We start from the raw sequence: 20,263 nt of genomic DNA on the forward strand, positions 1-20,263 counted from the left end.
TGAACTGTGATGCTATCTAGGCTCTGTGATCTTTATACAATGATTTCCTGTGTAATGTGTCTGCCTTTATCTGACGCTGATGTCGTCTGATTGTTTCCTTTTGCCAATCCCGTAAGGTGTGTGATGTGCTCTTTTCTATCTCTGCTGTCATGTGTGCGGTTTTTTGGGTCATTTTTTTGTCATTAAAATTGAAAACTGAATAAAATATCTTGGAAAAAAATATTGAAGATCCAGTGAGATGACTGCAGAATGTAGAAATAATTCAGTATACACATACTTCATCCCTCCTAACTCATCCCTGCCTCATTCTTTAGGGCTCCCTCATCATGTACGTCCTCATGTACGTCTCTATCTGTCTCCGTCTCTCTCCCACACACACACACACACACACACACACACACACACACTCAGGAGCTTATAATTTCCCAGAGGGCTGCGAGTCTCCGTGCAGACTAACTGCTGTAAGGCTGTCGTAAGACAAGGGTTAAAAACACCAAGTATGATGAAATGACTTTCCAGAGAGATGAAATCAATTAGCAGTTCTCCGATGCTCTCCCCACCCGACCCCTCCCTCACACACTCTCACACACAAACACAGAGCATGGTGTAAAGGTGAGCAATTGCTGACACTGTTGCTGTGTCAACCCAGCGGTGGGTCTTCTGCTGATGTTGTCACCCCTACCCCTCCCTCCTTCCCTCCCTCGCACATGTTGTACATGTAATTGATCTCATGTTGCTCCTGCACACAGAAAAATGACGGTTCTTTGGTGAGGTTAGTGTTTCCAAATGAAGCCAAAGAAAAAAAATCTCAAAGGTTCCTTTAATATTTAAAAATGAGAGAAAACTGAAAGGACTTTAATTTAATATTAATTACCTGAACCATTTGCAGCATCAGGGAGAGTGAATGTGGAATCACTGGAGCATGTCACTTTAAGAAACCTTCCAACAGAGGATCTGGGCTCTGGGGTGAAGCATAAAAACCATTTTAAAGGAAATTCTTTCACTGAATTTAAAGCCTGAATCCTATTTAATTAAACTGGGAATAGCTTCCAGTGACATCCAGCCCAATGTCCAGGATATAAAATTTAAGCCAGAATGAATAAAGTAAAATAAAGTAAAAAGTAAAGTCATGTATTTAAACAAAACACAAGTTTTAAAATATATTCATCGTTAACAAGATAAAGGTAACCCAGGTGGGAAAAATGACCTGGGCCTGCATCGACCTATGCTGGAAGAAATAAATCAGACCGTGTTCAGTTGCCAGACACGGCTAAGACTCAGAATCGGGCCAACAGGTTGCCGACTGCCGTCACTCAGCCTTTGTCAAAAATTACCTTTCCCAACACTGGCACAAATTCGCTACACCAGAAGAAATAATAGGGCTGGTGTCCTGTTGCCCCAGAATCGGGCCAGATAAACTGGGTAGATTGTGGCTGCCAACACTGCCATCACTGGGCCATTGTCAAAAATGACCTGGCCCAGAATTGGCCCAAACTAGCTACACCAGAAGTAAAAATCAAGCTGGTGTCTGGTTACCCTAATCAGCTGAGACTCGACATGAATGACGCTCCAGAATTGGGCCACATAAAGTGGCCCGATTCTGGCTGCCAACACTGCTATCACTGTCAAAAATGACCTGGCCCAGCAATGGCTCAAACTTGCTACGCCAGAAGAAATAATTGGGCTAGTTGATTTGGCCCGATTCTGGCTGCTGGTGCTAACATCACTGGGAGGAGTTTTTACCTCATTCAAACTAAGGGTATTAGGATAGAGGGTGTGGTATGCTGCACAGTTTGTAAAACCCTTTGAGGTAAGTTTGTGATTTTGGATTGACTTACTTTTTCCAGAACTATACACCTGTAAGTGACCTTATCAAACCCTCTTTTTTGTTAAGAACCTACAGAAGTTCTTTCCCTGCTGGTGTTTTCAGAGCTTTTCTTGCATCTCAAGTCATTTGCAGCCGGCACAACATGGGTTTACCATAATGCAAGACCAGAGAACCATTTTTGTCAAGAGTGTACATTTTCTAGATGCCGTGCTTTCTTCCTGAGGCGTTCGAGGCTGACCTGATGACATTAGCTGTGAGCTGAGACGTGAAACACAAACTCTAGTATCTAGTATTCTTTGGTGTGTGACGGGTGGTTACACTCATATGCCTGCCATCTCTGTTTCTGATTTTGTTGTTAAGAAAAACACCACCTGCTGCTTTCATCTAGAGTTGGCTGAGGGTCCAGCGTCCTGCTTAAGGGCACTACAACAATATGCAAATGACCATCAGAGGTGACCGAGCATGTGATCATCAGTTACAGGATGAACACACCACCTTCTCCTCCACTATCGCTCCCACTTTCCCTTCTCCCTTTTCGAACCCACTCCTCTCTTTGCATCTCCATCTTTCTCTTCCTCATCCTTTCCCGGTATCATTATAGCTTTGTGGCCTAGGCGACCCCGTCTCCAGGCAACCAGCAGGAGTGGCGAGGCGTTGAAAGGATTGCAGGTGATTGCAGCAGCGGCAGAATCAGCAGCAGCAGCAGAGGCAGTGGGTTTTCAGTTGCACACACACACACACACACACACACACATGTGGTTGCCCCTCTCACTCGCCTGCCAGAAGAGGGTATCTCCTGGGTCACAATTAGCTGATGATGCAATCTACCAGCAGCTATTGTGTCTGACACCAACTCACACAGACAGACTGCATGAAATGCAAAAGGCAACAAAGCTTATCTTCCTGCGTATTGTTCAGTTCACTTTATGTGCAAAATGCCAAGAATAACCACCTGATACTTCTGCAAAACCCCCACGCCTCATCTCTCCTTCACCTGTGTCGTTCTGTTAGTTTATATTTTCTCTTTGTGACTTATGTGCATTCGACGTTTAGGCTCCACGGTTTCAAGTTATTTATTTATCATATGCGGTCCAAAATAGTGCAAGTTTAGATATAAGGATAAAACACAACAAATAAAGTAAAAAAAAAAAATAGTTATTGCACAAGAATAACCAGAATGTAAACAGGACTGTAACTGTAGGAAAATCAAATGCATGTGCATAATCAGAAGCATTAATACAGAGGTGTAAGCTGCTTAGTATATAAAGGGTAAAGAGACACAGGGATTAATGCTTTCACTTGCATTCTCCTGGTCTGACTCAGTGAATAAAGTGGACTTTAAAGTCCCATGTGGGGCCTTCAGTGGCTCTGGGAGCCTGCAGCAAAACAGGGAATGATTCACTCTGAGAGAATGACTGAAAAGATCAACTAAACGAATAATCACTATCATTCTGAGCACCATAAATGTCCCCAAATATGCAGCTCATACCAGTAATTATGAAGTCAACAGTATGAGTAGAGTGTGATAAACCCATATGTGATAAACACTTATCTATTCCAACATGTGCTCATGAGGATTAGTGTGTCTGACCAACACCCAGACTGGCTGAGTCCAGTGTCTGTATATTTATGTCAGTGGCTTTGAATAGGTGTAGTGTTTCATTTGAGCCACTGGGGGGACACACGTCTCCTGACTGGTACGTGACAGAACACACACAGTGTTGACTCAAGAGTGACAGGCAGTGTGAAAAGGTCACAAAAAGAGGAAGAAGATATACTTTACCAGTCCCAGAGGGGGAATTCATACACACAGGCCTGAAATACACACACATGCACAAACAAGACTTATACATGCATTAAATGGAAAGATGTCAGAGTGAGGGGGCTGCCCATGAATGGGCACCCTGAGCAGTTTGGGGCTTGCAGGCCTGCTCAGGGGTGCCCAGCAGTGCTCAGGAGGCAACCTGGCACCTCTCCAGCTACCAGTCCACACTCCATGCTTGGTCTGGATGGGGACTTGAGCGGCAACCCTCTGGTTCCCAAGCCAAGCCCCCATGGACTGTGCTATTGCTGCCTCTAAAATAGGGCAGTAATCAAACTACAGGTAATTATATCACAGTCAGAATTATTGTATGCTAATTAAAATCCAAGTAAATGTCACAGTCTAAAATTTAAACCTTTATTATGTCAAAAAAAAACCCTGCCTCATGTTTTTAAAAACCTTTCATGACAAGGAGTGTATGTAGAAGTACTGCAAACTTTTACTCAACGAAAAGTGATAATACCACAGTGTAGAAATATTAGTATACAAGTAAAAGTTCTGCATTCAAAATTTTATTTAAATAAAAGTAGATAGTATTGACATCAAATGCACTTTAAGTACCAAAAGTAAAAGTACAAAGAATAGTTCATTTAAGAATCACATATATTATTTGATCATCACAGTTGATGCATCAGTGTGCACGTTACTAATGTTGCAGCCGGTAAAGGTGGAGCTTATTTTAGTTACTTTATACACTAGCTTGTGAATCTGCTCCTGCAAATCAATAAAGTTTTGTTTTAACCCATGGGTGGATTATAAGACGCCCCTGAGCACAGATATGCAAAGGGCCCCACCATCCTGGGCCTGTGCCCAGTAGGCCCGTTCAGTAATCCACCCATATCTTAACATATACCAAATAAAAAAATGTTTTAACATTTCAACAACTAAAATATGTGTAACACATCGACTGCCTGGCATCTTTTTCTTGAAATTTTGCCAAACCTAGATAGCAGTGGCTTGTCTTGACTCTCCCTAGCTGGTTAGCTATGGATGCCAAATCCAAAAAAGGAAAAGTCTTAGGGAGTTTAGTAGTGCATGAACAGATTTGTCTGCTTTTACTGGCAGCTCTGCAAAGTTAAAATACCCAATAATCATAAATAGTGCCCTGCAGAGAAGCCACCCTGCGGTAAAACATGAATGAATGCTCATATAGACTAATAGTGTAGGCTAATTTAGATTTAATACACCATTAAAGCCTCATATATGTTTTGCGGCTGCACATTTTTTGGCCAAAAATGGCTCTTTGGATAGTAAAGGTTGCCAAACCCTGACCTATAATGATACAACATGATTTACTGGTTGAATATATTTTGTATTATTTATGTGAACATGTAGCCTAAAGTAACTAGTAACTGAAGTTATCATGATTAAGTAAAAAAAATACAATATTTGCTGGTATATTGAGGTGAAGTAGAAGTATTAAGGAGCAGAAAATGGAAATAAGTACAAATGCACTGAGTTACTTTCTAACAATGATTACAAGTAGTATCAAAACCAGAAATTAGTTTCCTGCTTTGTCGGTGAAGATTCTCAGTCATCCATTTCCTGCTTTATCAAAATGTTCATCAGTAACAGATGACTTATAAATATATGTAGAGCTTTACCACCTTTGTTGGCACTACAGTTGGACTTTGCTGAGGTTACCATGGCATCAAAATAATCAGTTTACTGTAACAGGATATGTGAAGTATTTACAGCTTCCCACCACACCCAGATGACCATATTTGGACATCATGTGTCATACATGTATCCAGACAAGTTAAAAAAAAAAATCCTGTCTAGCAGCTAAATAACAGTGTTACTCTGCTGCCCTCATGTGGTGAAACTGAAAATTACAAGGGCGAAAGATTTTTAGTCAGGCCTGTTTACTGCACATTTGTACATTAGACTCAGACCTTAGTCTGTATTATAAAACAGTGAATAAGCCTCAGTGGCATAGATGGATTTACTGAAATTAGGAGTTGGATATGATGTAAAAACAGTAATGTGAGGATGTTATGACGGGCCCCAGTGCACACTATTATGATGGGTACTAGTATGTCATCATGCATGTATTGTCCCGACACAAATAAAAACTTAATTAATCTGTTGATTAATTGATTAGGTTAATTTACAAAATGTGAGGTTATAATTTCCCAAAGCCCAAGATGATGCATTCAAATTGCTTGCTTTATTTGACCAACAGTCTAAACCCCTAAAGTATCCAGCAGCAATATCACATCTGAGCTTTAATCAGTAATTGTTTGAAATTTTAGCTTCAAAAATTACTAAAAAGATGAATCGATTACCAAATGAGTTGCTGACTCATTGTCAATCAACCACTGGACTAATCATTGCAGCTCCACTGTAATTCACTGTGTCAAAAACAGGCAAACGTTCACTGACAAAGAGGAGCAGCATTAAAAAGTCTGACCTAAAGAGGCAGCATTACAAATTCTGAAATACAAATAAGGAATGCTAGAGATATATGATAGGTCACAAGATAGTTGATATACGTGTTGCAGTGCTCCAACTTTATGGCAGGGATGTCAAACTCATTTCAGTTCATGGGCCACATACAGCCTGGTTTGATCTCAGATGGGCCAGACCAATAAAACCATTGCATAATAACCTAAGAAAAATAAGATTTCAAGAATTTCAACAGTATGTCTCAGTTTACTCCACATTCAGTCAGTCTACTTCTCACTGTCAGTACATGTGCATTTATCCATACATTTCCTAATACAGATTCTTTTGGACTAGAGCTGCTGATTGACAATATTTTGTAAAATGTTTAATATCCTTTAACATGGTCACAGTAAGTATTCACTGTAACAGCAGAGAACTGTATTCTGGTCAGTGTGGAAAAGTCTCTGACGCAGCATTTTACACAGAATATGCAACAAATTGTATAAGTTGCTCCTGAAATCAGTTTACCTTGTGTGCTGGATGGGTTCCTTTGGCAGGTAGTTCTGGCCCACAGGTTGTATGTTCGATGCTTTTGCCCCAGTCATGAAGGACTGTTTATACAACTTCCCTTTGCATAGGTGTCATGTATTAATTTTAACCCGATATGCACCACTGTCCTCTCCTCTCTGAACAGTGTGTGCAATACAGGGCAGCATTAGTGAAAAGGCACCGCTGGGATTCGAACCCAGGATCTCCTGTTTACTAGACAGGCGCTTTAACCAACTAAGCCACGGCGCCGGTGATAGGTATTATTATTGCTAATATTCAGTACCGCATGAGACCTAAATGGCTTCACAATGATAACAGGTTTTCAAATAGTTTTCTTTTTCTTCTTTTTTCAATTTTTAATCACACAAACTAAATCCTACCTACCTGTTTTCTGGTCTGGTAATGTTATTATCGTGTGAAGACAGCCGCCATGTTCAGTAACGTAGCTCCTTATGTCTCCATATTATAAACAACATTACTATAACTGTCAAACTGAGGTTCTATGTGAGTTGCCATGACAACGGCAGGTTTGCAGGAGACGAGCGCGCAAGTGGTTTTCAACGTTTAACATGTTTAGCTAACAGTTTTTAGCCGTTAAGTTTTTTATTACTATTATTTAACTTGTTTTATTATTCTGCTGTCGAGTTAAGAACATTACGATTTTTTATTTTTTAATTCATTATTTTGCTGTCGAGTTGTGATCATAACGGTTGTGAATCTGTGAGTCAAACTAACTCTATGATTGACAGGTCCCTAAACCAATCGTTTGAAGTGGGCGGGCTTTAAGGGACAATCTGTTTCCGGAACTAGCCACACACACAAACACACACGTGTGAAAAGCTGGCATCCAATGCTGCCCGTACTCTTCTGAATATCATCAGACGCCGGTAAGTTATGTAACACTTTTAGCTAGGAGCTCAAGCGTTTTCGCTTTATTCACCCCAACCCCTTAGCGTAGCTTTGCTGCTAGAAATGCTAACCTTAGCCAGTGATGTTAGCTAGTTGATGACAATGCGTATGTGCTAGCGGCTTTGCTAACTTTAGAGTGGTCAGCAGTGTGTTCATTATGTCTTTACAGTGCCTGCGTCAAACTCGGGTCCGTTAAGAAGTCACTGCAAGTGTTTGGCAGCTGGGAGACGAGACGTGTTTCCCAGACTCACATCTGCTTTCTGCCACCTCAGCTCCACAACCAGTAAGTCAGTAGCATCGTTTTCTAGGCCACTGAAATACAATATTAACGGTATTGTTCTGTGTTGTGAACTGACTCTGGTGCAGCAATTTAGATTACTGCTTGGATAGTATAGCCGCTGTAACATGTTACTATGGTGTGTTACACTAGATGCTTTATACCGAAATGACATTCATGGGTAATGTTAACTTCACAGGAGTGTTTTAGTGCTCCAGTGATTTAGGGTTGCACCGTCACAAGGTTGAGAGGCTTGCAAAAGGTCAGAGCTGATGCAGCTGAAGCTGAGGTATTATGTGTTGTAGTCCCTAGTTGAGTGTATTAAAATATGTACTATTGAAATATGTTTTGTAGATCTTAATTGAAATGAATGAGCTGTGCAGTTTTGAAAGGTGGTAGTTTGTGCAGAAATGTATAAAAATAAGCAGTAAGAAGTACCATGAGTATAAAAAGTCTGCAGTGTAAATTATACAGAGATGTACATTGTGTATATTGTGGATCTCAGCCCAGAGTGCTCAGACTACCACTGGCACCACTGTTGCCTTTACTCCCCACATATTTCTTAGCTCCTCTTTCAGCCCTTGGTATTTTTCCAGCTTCTCGTGTTCCTTCTTCCTGATGTTGCTGTCGCTCGGGATTGCTACATCGATCACCCCTGCCTTCTTCTGTTGTTTGTCGTTCAACACGATGTCCACTTGGTTAGCTATCACCAGTTTGTCAGTCTGGATCTGGAAGTCCCACAGAATCTTGGCTTGTTCATTCTCAACCACTGACCTTGAGACTTCCAGCCCATACTCAGTGCAGATGTTCCTGTACACTATGCCAGCCACCTGGTTATAGCGTTCTATGTACGCGGTTCTTGTCTGCATCTTACACCCTGCTATAGTCTCAAAGATGTGCATCAAGGTAATGCATATAGAGAGATATTAAGACGTGATGTAACGTGTAGTGTCTATGGGGAGGACTGGTTCATGGAGCCAGCTGCAGTCGGGGGAAAAAAACTGTTGTTATGTGCGGTTTTGGTCCTAATGGAATGCAGCCTCCTGCTGAAGGGGAGTATTTACATTGTGGTCCTTGGTATAAAGATAACAAGGATGCAGGAGTCTTGGTGACATCATACATACTAAAATAACTGCAAGTGAGACATTTAAGAAACTCCATACAGCTTTTACCCAGGATGGTAAGCTTACACTTCTGAGTTTGAGCCTCTTTTTTGTGTTTACTTAAAATTGTAATGTGCAAATGTGACTTGTTCCTATTCATGGCATGGCACCACACAATCTTTAAGTAGCAGGTACCCATGTTGGTATTGAACCTTGGCAAATACAAGATGGATACTCTATTTCCTGCAGTGCGACTCAGTAGTAACTTTTGTTATACTTCACCCATGCCTGTAGAGATTTGTTGTGTCAGGGTATCCTGATGGATGAGTGGTTTAAAATGTTGACCATGTAACTCTAATGTTGTATTTTAATGTAATGTTTTGTGTTCATCTGGATGCCCCAGTTAATTCTCATACTCTGCCTAGTAAAATACGTATTATTTAAAAAAGAAAAGTTTTTTTCTGAGCCCAGTCTGAAGGTTATTTTCTTGCAAGACATGATACAGAGTGAGCAATTTTGAAATACCAATGGTTGTATCTTCTGGCTCTGTTTGAACTCCAACACAGTTCTTCTCCCTCTGTTGTCACAGCTTGGCTCTGATGGCAGAGTCTGAGCCTGTCCCTGTCCAGGTTGGAGAAAAGAGAGGCTGTCCAGAGGAGGAAGAGGAAGACACGCCATCAAAGAAACCCAGAGTCGAGAAAGATCACAAGAATGGAGGCCCTCCCCAACAAGCTGAGGAGGAAGAGCCCGAGGGCGAAGCCAGTGATGGAGAGGAGGAAAGTGACACCTTTGCTGATATGATGAAGCATGGCCTCACTGAGTTGGATGTGGGCATCCTGAAGTATGTCAGTGACCACGAGGGCTTCTCAGGGATCCTTAAGGAAAGGTTTGTCCGCTAGAGTTATCTAATAGTTTGCATAACTTGTTTTAGTTTGGTTTGTTTAACAGATATATTGTGGTTTGTTTTCAGATATTCTGATTTCGTGGTGCATGAAATCAACAAACAAGGAAAGATAGTGCATTTAGATGACCTCTCTATCCCTGCAGAGGCTGAGGTAAGATATTGGATTAAATTTCAGTCACCAGTTTTACTTTTCTATCATACTATTACTAACATTTTACTAATATGGCTAACTCTACATGGTAACTGTAAGGGTGTACCAGTCAGCATTTAAAATGTGCTATTATTTCTTGTTGAACTCAGTCAGAGATTAATCTAAGCGAGTCTTAAATTCAGTATACACACACACGGGGATAAAAATGACTATAACTGCGATACTGATACTGTAAGCAAAACAGATATTAAAGGAACAATTTGTAAAAAAGCAGCTGTCACATTAAGTTACACATGTTTTGTGTTTTCTTCTAATTTAGGAAGCCCCAGAGGCTCAACCGCAGCCAGAGGAATCTGAAGTGCTGACTGAAGAGCAGAAAAAGCAGCTTGGAGAGCTGCAGCTCTTCAAGAACAAAGAGGACAACGTCTCTATTGAGGTGAGTTTATACTTCTCGGATCACTTTATGATCGATAGTAATTTAAAACTCTTTCTGAAGTTTTACTCGGTGTCCTTGAGTGTTCGGACGGTGTAGAAATTTTCAGACTGGTTTGATATTGAGCCAGGCGCCGCACCTGACTCAGCAGCTGCTCACAAGTGGAACATAATCACTCTGGCAACATTGAATCCTTTATATGTGCACTTCTGTTATGTCATGTAAACAAACTACATACAGCATCGTGATACCGTTGGCACAGTTCGATGATGTAGGCTGCTTTTAGTTTGCCAAAAAGTTTTATCAACACAAATGTCAGTTCAGCTGGTTTGCATAAAATCAAACCAGTTTAAGCCTGTAGACTGAACCAGACGGACAAAACTAGAAATTGAGCCAACTCTACTGACCTTACTCCTTTTTTTAACATCTGCAGGTGATGGATGATACAAAAGAGAAGAGGACGCTGGTCCACAAAGCCATCAAGACTCAATTTCCTGGCCTGGAGACAAAGACGGAAGAAAAGGAAGGACGCAAGTTCATTGTGGCATACCATGCTGCTGGGAAGAAAGCTCTAGCAGGTGTGTGGAGAGGAGACAGAACCAGATGTCAGTTTATAATCAGTCTGGACAGAAATCATGACCAGTAAATCACTTAGTGATCAGAGGAAGGATTTATTGCATGTTTACCTTCAGCTTGTCTGCAACAGTGCATGTGAATTTCGCATTAAATATGTTGCATGCAATCATGTGTGTGCATGATCAAGACACGTGCATGATTCTGCTCCGATCTTCAGTCACAGTGGTTATTAAACAAGCAGATATTTGGTTCAATGGAATGCTGATTTCTAGATTTTAAGTCAGTTTGGTCAGAATGAACGCTTTAAAAGACCATAAGGAAAGTGCAGGAGATTCAGCATAGTGGTGCCCTGAACAGAAAATTAAAAGTCCTGCACCCTCGTTGCATAAATCATTTTAATACCACACTCCACTCTCAGGCCCATGCATGAGATCTCATCCCTGACAACTCGCCCCACAGTCGTTAAACATCTCTTTCTTAGTAACATTATTCTATCCTCCTTTTGCTCTTCTCTGGTGGATAGAGGTCAAAGCAGCTTCAGGTAAGAACCTATTCTCCACACAGCACAGAGGAAGTGGTTAAACCCACATGGAGTTAGGTTTCGGTTACTAAATGTGGTTGAAATGCCTTTTGGTTTTGTAATAATATTTTAACGGTCCAGTGTGTAGGATTTAAGGGGACATACTGGCAGAAATGTAATATAGTAAGTATGTTTGTCAGTAGAAACACTGATATGTGGCATGAAACTGCTTCATTCACTGTTTTAATTGGTTTAAATCACCTGGTCCGTTTGTTCGGAGAGGAAGAGACCTCTCTGGATAATTCGGCCACTGAATGAGATCTAACCAGGAAGAGTTTCAGCTGCTTGCAATGTGCAGTCCACACCTCTGGGTGCCACTAAATTCCCCTTAATCTTACACACTGTTCCTTTAAATTTGTAGCCAATTTTTTCTTGCAATCACAAAGTAGTTTTTTTACAGGCAACCAGGTAGAAGTAAAACTCTGTTAACTCTGTTAAATCTTTAAAGTGATTTGTATTTTTGAATTTATAAATGAATTAGCTCAACATCTTCTACTCTGTATTTCAGTACAACCCTTTTTTCTGTGTCCATAAAAGCTCCAAGGAAACACTTCTGGCCCAAAAACCGTGGCAGTTTCTGCCACTTTGTGCTCTACAAGGAGAACAAGGACACCATGGACGCTATCAATGTGCTTTCGAAGTTCCTCAGGTCTGAGTGCAGCACTTTAAAAATGATCATCATTTAATACCAGACACTGTCTGTTTGCTTGATAAAATATCATTACAATAATGATGTTTTTCCAGGCTCAGACCCAACATGTTTTCCTACATGGGAACCAAGGACAAGAGAGCCATCACTGTGCAGGAGATCGCAGTGCACAAGTGAGTGTGTAACGCTTTAACAATCAGAACATTAATTGCTGTGCATTTATTTTAATTGGCTGTGAATGATTTTAAAGAGGTGGTACATATTGCATTTTGTCAGTGCTGGAGGTGTTTCTGATGTTTTGAGGCAGATGATCTCTGGCGGATCGGCTTGTTGTACAGGATTAGCAAATAAGGAAACCTTTTCCCTGTCCCCCTCAGGATCACAGCAGAGAGGTTGGCTCACCTCAACAAGTGCCTCATGAACCTCAAGCTGGGAAACTTTTGCTACAAAAACCACCCACTGAAGCTGGGAGAGCTGCAGGGAAACCACTTCACTGTGGTCATCAGGTCAGTAGATGTTGGGGATGTGGACCTTTCAATTACTGTTGTTATTTATACATTATAGCCCCAGTCTTGCGCTTTGTCATACATTTCGTCTAATATATTTTACATTTTCCCAGATTAAGTCCAGAAAATAATGTTGCAGCTTTCCATCCCATCCTCACACCTTATCTTTTGTAGTGCAAACCTTCATTTTAACTGCGTATGAGCAGGATATTTGCAGGATCATGTTCAGATTTGTCCATAGTCTAGTCCTCAAAAATCATCTTTTATAATCATGAAAGGTCTACAATACTACGACTCACCATTTGATAAAAAAAAAAACTGGTCCCTCAGTTTGAGTCTTTTAGCATGTTACACTTCACATTCCTTTTATCTAGTGCTTCTTTTGTTTTTATGTTTTAGCCTTCATTTTTTGGAAAACACTGCTAAAGTTGTTCAGGCATTCTATGTCTGGTCTTGTCACCAGTGCTACATGACACAGTACTTCTCATTACTCTTTATTTTCTTGATTTATTTGTACATCAGGAACATCTCAGGGACAGATGAGCAGGTCCATCAGGCCATGACTTCCCTCAGGCAGACAGGTTTCATCAACTACTATGGCATGCAGCGCTTTGGCACCACAGCTGTGCCTACACAACAAGTTGGCAGGTAAGGTCATGACATGGAGGTATCGACATGAATAATGTTTATGACATCACATAATTTATGTCTTGTGTGTTTGGTGCAGGGCTATTTTGAAAAATGACTGGAAAGAGGTGGTGGATTTAATTCTGAAGCCCCGGCCTGGAGGTAGGTCACACTTTTTCCCTCCACATTTAAAGTGGTGGCAAAAGTACAGTACAGGCCAAAAGTTTGGACACACCGTCTCATTCAATGCGTTTTCTTTATTTTCATGACTATTTACATTGTAGAATCTCACTGAAGGCATCAAAACTATGAATGAACACATGTGGAGTTATGTACTTAACAAAAAAAGGTGAAATAACTGAAAACATGTTTTATATTCTAGTTTCTTCAAAATAGCCACCCTTTGCTCTGATTACTGCTTTGCACACTCTTGGCATTCTCTCGATGAGCTTCAAGAGGTAGTCACCTGAAATGGTTTCCACTTCACAGGTGTGCCTTATCAGGGTTAATTAGTGGAATTTCTTGCTTTATCAATGGGGTTGGGACCATCAGTTGTGTTGTGCAGAAGTCAGGTTAATACACAGCCGACAGCCCTATTGGACAACTGTTAAAATTCATATTATGGCAAGAACCAATCAGCTAACTAAAGAAAAACGAGTGGCCATCATTACTTTAAGAAATGAAGGTCAGTCAGTCCGGAAAATTGCAAAAACTTTAAATGTGTCCCCAAGTGGAGTCGCAAAAACCATCAAGCGCTACAACGAAACTGGCACACATGAGGACTGACCCAGGAAAGGAAGACCAAGAGTCACCTCTGCTTCTGAGGATAAGTTCATCCGAGTCACCAGCCTCAGAAATCGCAAGTTAACAGCAGGTCAGATCAGAGACCAGATGAATGCCACACAGAGTTCTAGCAGCAGACCCATCTCTAGAACAACTGTTAAGAGGAGACTGCGCCAATCAGGCCTTCATGGTCAAATAGCTGCTAGGAAACCACTGCTAAGGAGAGGCAACAAGCAGAAGAGATTTGTTTGGGCCAAGAAACACAAGGAATGGACATTAGACCAGTGGAAATCTGTGCTTTGGTCTGATGAGTCCAAATTTGAGATCTTTGGTTCCAACCGCCGTGTCTTTGTGAGACGCAGAAAAGGTGAACGGATGGATTCCACATGCCTGGTTCCCACTATGAAGCATGGAGGAGGAGGTGTGATGGTGTGGGGGTGTTTTGCTGGTGACACTGTTGGGGATTTATTCCAAATTGAAGGCACACTGAACCAGCATGGCTACCACAGCATCCTGCAGCGACATGCCATCCCATCCGGTTTGCGTTTAGTTGGACGATCATTTATTTTTCAACAGGACAATGACCCCAAACACACCTCCAGGCTGTGTAAGGGCTATTTGACCAAGAAGGAGAGTGATGGAGTGCTGCGGCAGATGACCTGGCCTCCACAGTCACCGGACCTGAACCCAATCGAGATGGTTTGGGGTGAGCTGGACCGCAGAGTGAAGGCAAAGGGGCCAACAAGTGCTAAACACCTCTGGGAACTCCTTCAAGACTGTTGGAAAACCATTTCAGGTGACTACCTCTTGAAGCTCATGGAGAGAATGCCAAGAGTGTGCAAAGCAGTAATCAGAGCAAAGGGTGGCTATTTTGAAGAAACTAGAATATAAAACATGTTTTCAGTTATTTCACCTTTTTTGTTAAGTACATAACTCCACATGTGTTCATTCATAGTTTTGATGCCTTCAGTGAGAATCTACAATGTAAATAGTCATGAAAATAAAGAAAATGCATTGAATGAGAAGGTGTGTCCAAACTTTTGGCCTGTACTGTATTTCAAACCTTCTTACAAATTTACTGCCTTTCTTCAGCGGAGAAAGAATTCCTGGTTCGCTGCAGGGAGGAGTGGGCAAAGACTCAGGACCCAGAGGCAGCCCTGAAGAAGCTGCCCAACAAGCGCTGTGTGGAAGGGCAGCTGCTGCGAGGCCTGTCCATGTACGGCAAGAAGGACATCGTCACTGCCTTTGGACTGGTTGGTTTTTATGAATGATGCAAATGATTAGGGATCTAACAGTACACAAAGGTCATGGTTCGATGTGCATTCAGGACCGAGGTAACATTATACCTGGTTGCAACTTATGTAAATTATTTTAATTATAGAAATAAGAAACATTTTAAACTCTGCTGTATTACACTGTATGTATCTGTAGTATGTAGCTGTAGCTTATCAGAAACCTGCAGACAGATTTTCCAGAGCCAGAATTTCATTTGCGCTTGCCAGAGTGTGACTGGCTCACACACCAGTACGCTTCATGTGCCAGCCCCAGTGTATGTTGCTAATGATATATGGCTTCAAGTTTCCAGGCAGAACTCGTGCTTGTAAAATTGGTTCCACATTATGTGCATCAGTCTACATACCATGTCATCTGCATACGGCTGAGTGCACCCTCTGTGGATGAACGTCATGTTTACTGACAATTCATTTACATCTGCTCTTTCTGATTCCTGTTGTTTGTTCTTTTTCCAGATCCCTCGTAACAACCGTCTGATGTACATCCACAGCTACCAGAGCGTGGTGTGGAACACCATGGTGAGCCGGAGAATCGAGGCCTTTGGCTTAAAGGCTGTGGAGGGCGACCTGGTGCTCAGAGGAAGTAAGAAGTTCACTTTGTAATCAGCTAGCTAATGATGAATATTAGAGACATACTTTGACATTTTAGGAAATATGTTTATTTGCTTTCTCACCTGAAAAATGACAAATATTTATTTTTACACTTAATGTTTTGAGCCGCAGCTTCATATTGAGAGTGGTATCTGTCATTTTATCTAACTCAAGTCAAACTATGGCTATAAGTGTAGCTTTAAAGAACAGGAAATTACAATGCAGATTATTTTGTAAGTCCTGTGTCACCAGAAGTTAAAGCGACCAAATCATAGCATTTCCAAATAGTCAGTTTATAAGATAAAAAATATAGAAAAAAAACAACAACTTTCCAACCAATAACTTACTCATATTGGTCATGGGAAATGTACTTGTACTGTAATATCATGAGATTCAAGGAAAATGCTGCCAACTGATGTTGTTTCTGATGTGTTCATGAAGCCACAGCACACGTGTTGTCTGCCGAGGAGGCTGAGAGCTGCCCCATCCATGACATTGTGATGCCACTTCCTGGGTTCGATGTCATCTACCCCTCTCATCACGGTAAGAAGTGGCTCTGTGTGATTTAGAGTTCCTTCATTGGCACATTACATGAAAAAACAGCTGTGAAAAATAACATAGGGTGGTTTTAACACTAGCATGTGACACGTGACACCCTTTAACACACACACACACACACACACACAGAGCAGGGCTTTTAAACTACATCACCTTAAATGGATAAACAGAATTAAACTAAGCTGCATAAAAATATATAAGGGAAGTTTGTTCTGAGGATGTTATTGACTCTAGTGCTTGTGTCTTTGTGTCAGTGGGTAAAGGTTACAGGGAGCTGCTCACTGCAGACGGGTTGGACATCGACAACATGAGACACAAAGTGAAGGACTACTCTCTGGCTGGAGCTTACAGACGCATCATCATCAGACCCAGTGATGTCAGCTGGTCAGCAGCAGATTAAATACCAATATATTATTTATTAACACTGCTGTACGAAGCCATTTATGCTGTAATACAAACCATATTGTATTACAGAATCTGTTATTGTGTACTGCAGTTTTTTGAATGCCTTACTCTAATTATCCTGTAATATTACAATTCCTCTAACTGCCTCTAACTCAGTGTGTGTTGTTGTATTTCTGTCTGTTTCTTGCAGGGAGGTGATTCAGTATGATGACCCCAGGATCTCCCTGGTGCACAGTGACTTTGAGAAACTGGAGAACAAACCTGCTCCTGTCTTCAACAAAGGTAAGTTCCTGTTAGGATTGTTTGGTGTGTGAAAGGTGGGAATACACTGGACAAATCTTTGGACCTGCTTTGTGGATATTTTGCATCCAGGAGATTACAGGTGAAGAAGAACCGTATATTAAGTCTCATATTGATTAGATTTGTTAATTAGCAGGATTGTAGCAGTGCTCTGTTGATTATTATTATTTAATTTAATTAAAAAAGTTTTGGTACAATTTTATTTAGCCCTATATTTTTTTTTTCTAGGACAGGGTTGGCCCGACTTTTTGGATTGTGGGCCCTTTTACAGAAAAATATTGGGATTCAGAGGCCAAACAATAGTAAATGCATTGTTTTCAACCAGTTAAATGACAAGAAAATCAGTGTTTCTACACAGGAAAAGCCCACTTGCCATAGAAAATTGATTTCAAATATATGTCAAAACTACAACAAAACACTACTAAACAGTTTGACGATAGACAGTATAGTAGAGAATTGATGTGTCCACTTATAACAAAAAGTTTATCTACGTCTGGGCCATTTTAAAACAGGCAGCAGGCCGCAGTTGGTCTATGGGCCATAGTTTGGTCATTCCTGTTCCAGGAGATGTACTGTGAAAAAGGACCAGTCTTATTTTAATGCAAAGATTTGTCTTTTGACATCCATCTTTGTACGCGCTCTTATACAGTATGTTTCTCCTTCCTCCGACAGAGGGGAAGTATCGGGCTCTGCGGCTGGAGTTCTCGCTGCCTCCCTCGACCTACGCTACCATGGCAATCCGAGAGGTCCTCAAGCTGGACACGAGCATCAAGAAACAGACGCAGCTCAACACCACCTGGTTCAACTGAGACCAAAACACACTCTATCACAAACTGGACTGCTGCTGCTGCAGGCTGCAAAGCGCCTGTCTACTGTGGCTACTTACTGTTGTGAGTGTTTTTAAGTGTAATATGTGTGTGAGAGAGAGAGAGCGAGAGAGCGAGTGGGTTCTGTGTGGAGCCAAAAGGTTATTTCTTTGAAGTACAAAGAGCAACGATTTATCATTATTCAACTTTTTTTTTTTTTTTTTTTAAAAAAAAAAGGTTTTTACTTGCTCTAAAGTTTTTCTGTGCTGCAATGATTCAGCAAACTTTGACAATGATTAAAATAGACTGTGCATTCAGGGTGCTGCTGTGTCATGCACAGGGTGCTCAGCATGACCTCTTTGCACAGAAATATGAATTTTTTTTTTTAACTTTGACCTGAATGAGTGAATTAAGGAAAAAAAACACTTGGAGAAATTAAAAATGTTGAGTTTATAGTCCCTCTGTGATTGTCTTTTATTACGACACAGGTATTGTCAATATCCTGCTTCTTTATTTGCATAAGGGTTTTTTGGTGAATGAAATGAAGACACCTCTTTCCATCTTTATGTTAATCAGAACAGAAGATTGTTCCACTTTTGTCTTTTCTACACAAAGATTACATAAACACTGTCTCCCTCTGCTGGCCGTCAAAGCGAGGAGTACGTCCAATTAAGGATGTGAAATGTATTTTGGGCTCTTTTCAGTCTGCTGCTGGTCAAAACAGTGGAGCTGACCATCTGGCTCTGTGGCCTCAGCCAGCTGGCAGGATGCAGCTCTCCTCTCACACTAAATGCGGTTACTAATCACATCAGTCACCCTGGGGCTGTGTCTGCCCTCCCAGTTTTGGATCATTTTCCTGTTTTTTTTTATGTTTTGATGCTGTTTATAGCAGCTGTGACCAGCTGAACCAAAGAGGTCGACCAGAGTCTGACAGATAATACTTATGCACAAAGTCACAAAAAGGAAGAAAGATTATCATTTTTATTTATATATTCCACTTTATTTAACCTTAATTTTGGTTTTGTAGTTCACATTTAATAGCACAGTTTGAGCATTATTACAAAAAATTCAGAGATGACACTGAAAGAAATGCAAGTTATTTATGTTTTCTATTATGATTAGCAGGGAAACACAAATTCATATTATTTATTGACAAGTTAAAACTCTCTACTTGTATGTGTGAATATTCTTTATATAGTATGTATAGCATAGGTGTAGATTTTGGAGGGGGATGCATGGCACATGTTCCCACTCAATATTTAGAACGTGCATTTGTCATCCATTGAAAATGCAGAGGACTTTAATTTTTGATTAAATTAAATACATTTCCATCTTAATTTGGTGTAGAAAAAAATACCAGAATGCAGGAAATTAAGTGTTTGACGCTCAAAATTTCCTGTGGGCCGACCCAAAACCTTCCTGTTTCATATTTGTCCCTTCAGATGTTTAAATTAATCTTCACACTTGATGTATACGATCAAAAAACTAAAATGCGAAATAAGAATTTGGCTCAGTTTGTCCTGAATTTGTCTTGGGTGTCTCTTCATAAGTGCTCAGTAGTGGAGGCTGTGTGTGAAAATGTAAAACTGTTGGTCTAATCAGTCTGTGCTGAACAAAAGGCCTGCAGAGGCAGGTGTAGCTCACAGTCATTAAGTGGATAAGTTAACATGAGATAAAGTGGAAGGATAGTACAACCATGTAGGGTTATGGGTTTTCCATCGTGAGTTTATGCAAAGCAAAAGCTGCTTAATGTACCATCAAATACAACATAATTAAAGTTGTAATTAATATTGGGGAATTTGTGAAGTTTTAAAATGTACTTAAGTTACAAAGTGCTGATTTTTCTAACTAACAATATAATATCTCAAAATATCGATATTTATTACCATTTGTGATATCACAGTAAAGAATTGACATTGAGGGTAAAAAAATTAAAAGATAAATATAACAAGGGTATAACATGTCGACAACATCTTGTAGGTCAGCAGAATGACTGCAGTAAACATTAACAATAAAAAAAGATTGGTGAAGTACAACTGGTACTGATGTTTTGATACTGCGGGTAATGAATATTGAAAGCGTTTCAAATATTCCGAATCGATATGTATTAATAAATATGTATTTTTGACAACACTATAAGGGATCAATCTTTACCTTTTTGGACAGTATATGTAATAAAATGAATGCTTAAGGCTTCAAATATTTTTTTTTAGCTTTCAACTACAT

The 20,263-nt window shown here is 40.5% G+C and overlaps 1 protein-coding gene and 1 non-coding gene across 3 annotated transcripts; one reads left to right on the forward strand and one right to left on the reverse strand.

Annotated features, from left to right (window-relative positions):
• Positions 1-6,762: 6,762 nt before the first annotated feature.
• trnat-agu (transfer RNA threonine (anticodon AGU)) lies at positions 6,763-6,836 on the reverse strand. Its single transcript has one exon. It is a non-coding gene; the product is annotated as a tRNA-Thr (tRNA).
• A 538-nt stretch (positions 6,837-7,374) lies between these two features.
• Positions 7,375-18,493, forward strand: pus7 (pseudouridine synthase 7). 2 transcript variants are annotated; one of them, XM_033634180.2, is made up of 18 exons: positions 7,375-7,474; positions 7,666-7,779; positions 9,466-9,762; positions 9,847-9,931; positions 10,251-10,367; positions 10,798-10,942; positions 11,464-11,481; positions 12,058-12,169; positions 12,265-12,342; positions 12,547-12,675; positions 13,198-13,323; positions 13,403-13,464; positions 15,178-15,338; positions 15,834-15,960; positions 16,410-16,511; positions 16,781-16,910; positions 17,122-17,213; positions 17,904-18,493. In XM_033634180.2, exons 3-18 carry the CDS (start codon positions 9,476-9,478, stop codon positions 18,038-18,040), a joined length of 1,908 nt encoding a protein of 635 aa, XP_033490071.1. In that variant the 5' UTR covers positions 7,375-7,474; positions 7,666-7,779; positions 9,466-9,475; the 3' UTR covers positions 18,041-18,493. The 2 variants fall into 2 exon arrangements, with proteins under 2 accessions (XP_033490071.1, XP_033490072.1); XM_033634181.2 differs by lacking the exon at positions 11,464-11,481.
• The last annotated feature ends 1,770 nt before the right edge of the window (positions 18,494-20,263 follow it).

Source organism: Epinephelus lanceolatus, chromosome 5 (assembly GCF_041903045.1).
Source record: "Epinephelus lanceolatus isolate andai-2023 chromosome 5, ASM4190304v1, whole genome shotgun sequence".
Taxonomy (NCBI): domain Eukaryota; kingdom Metazoa; phylum Chordata; class Actinopteri; order Perciformes; family Serranidae; genus Epinephelus; species Epinephelus lanceolatus.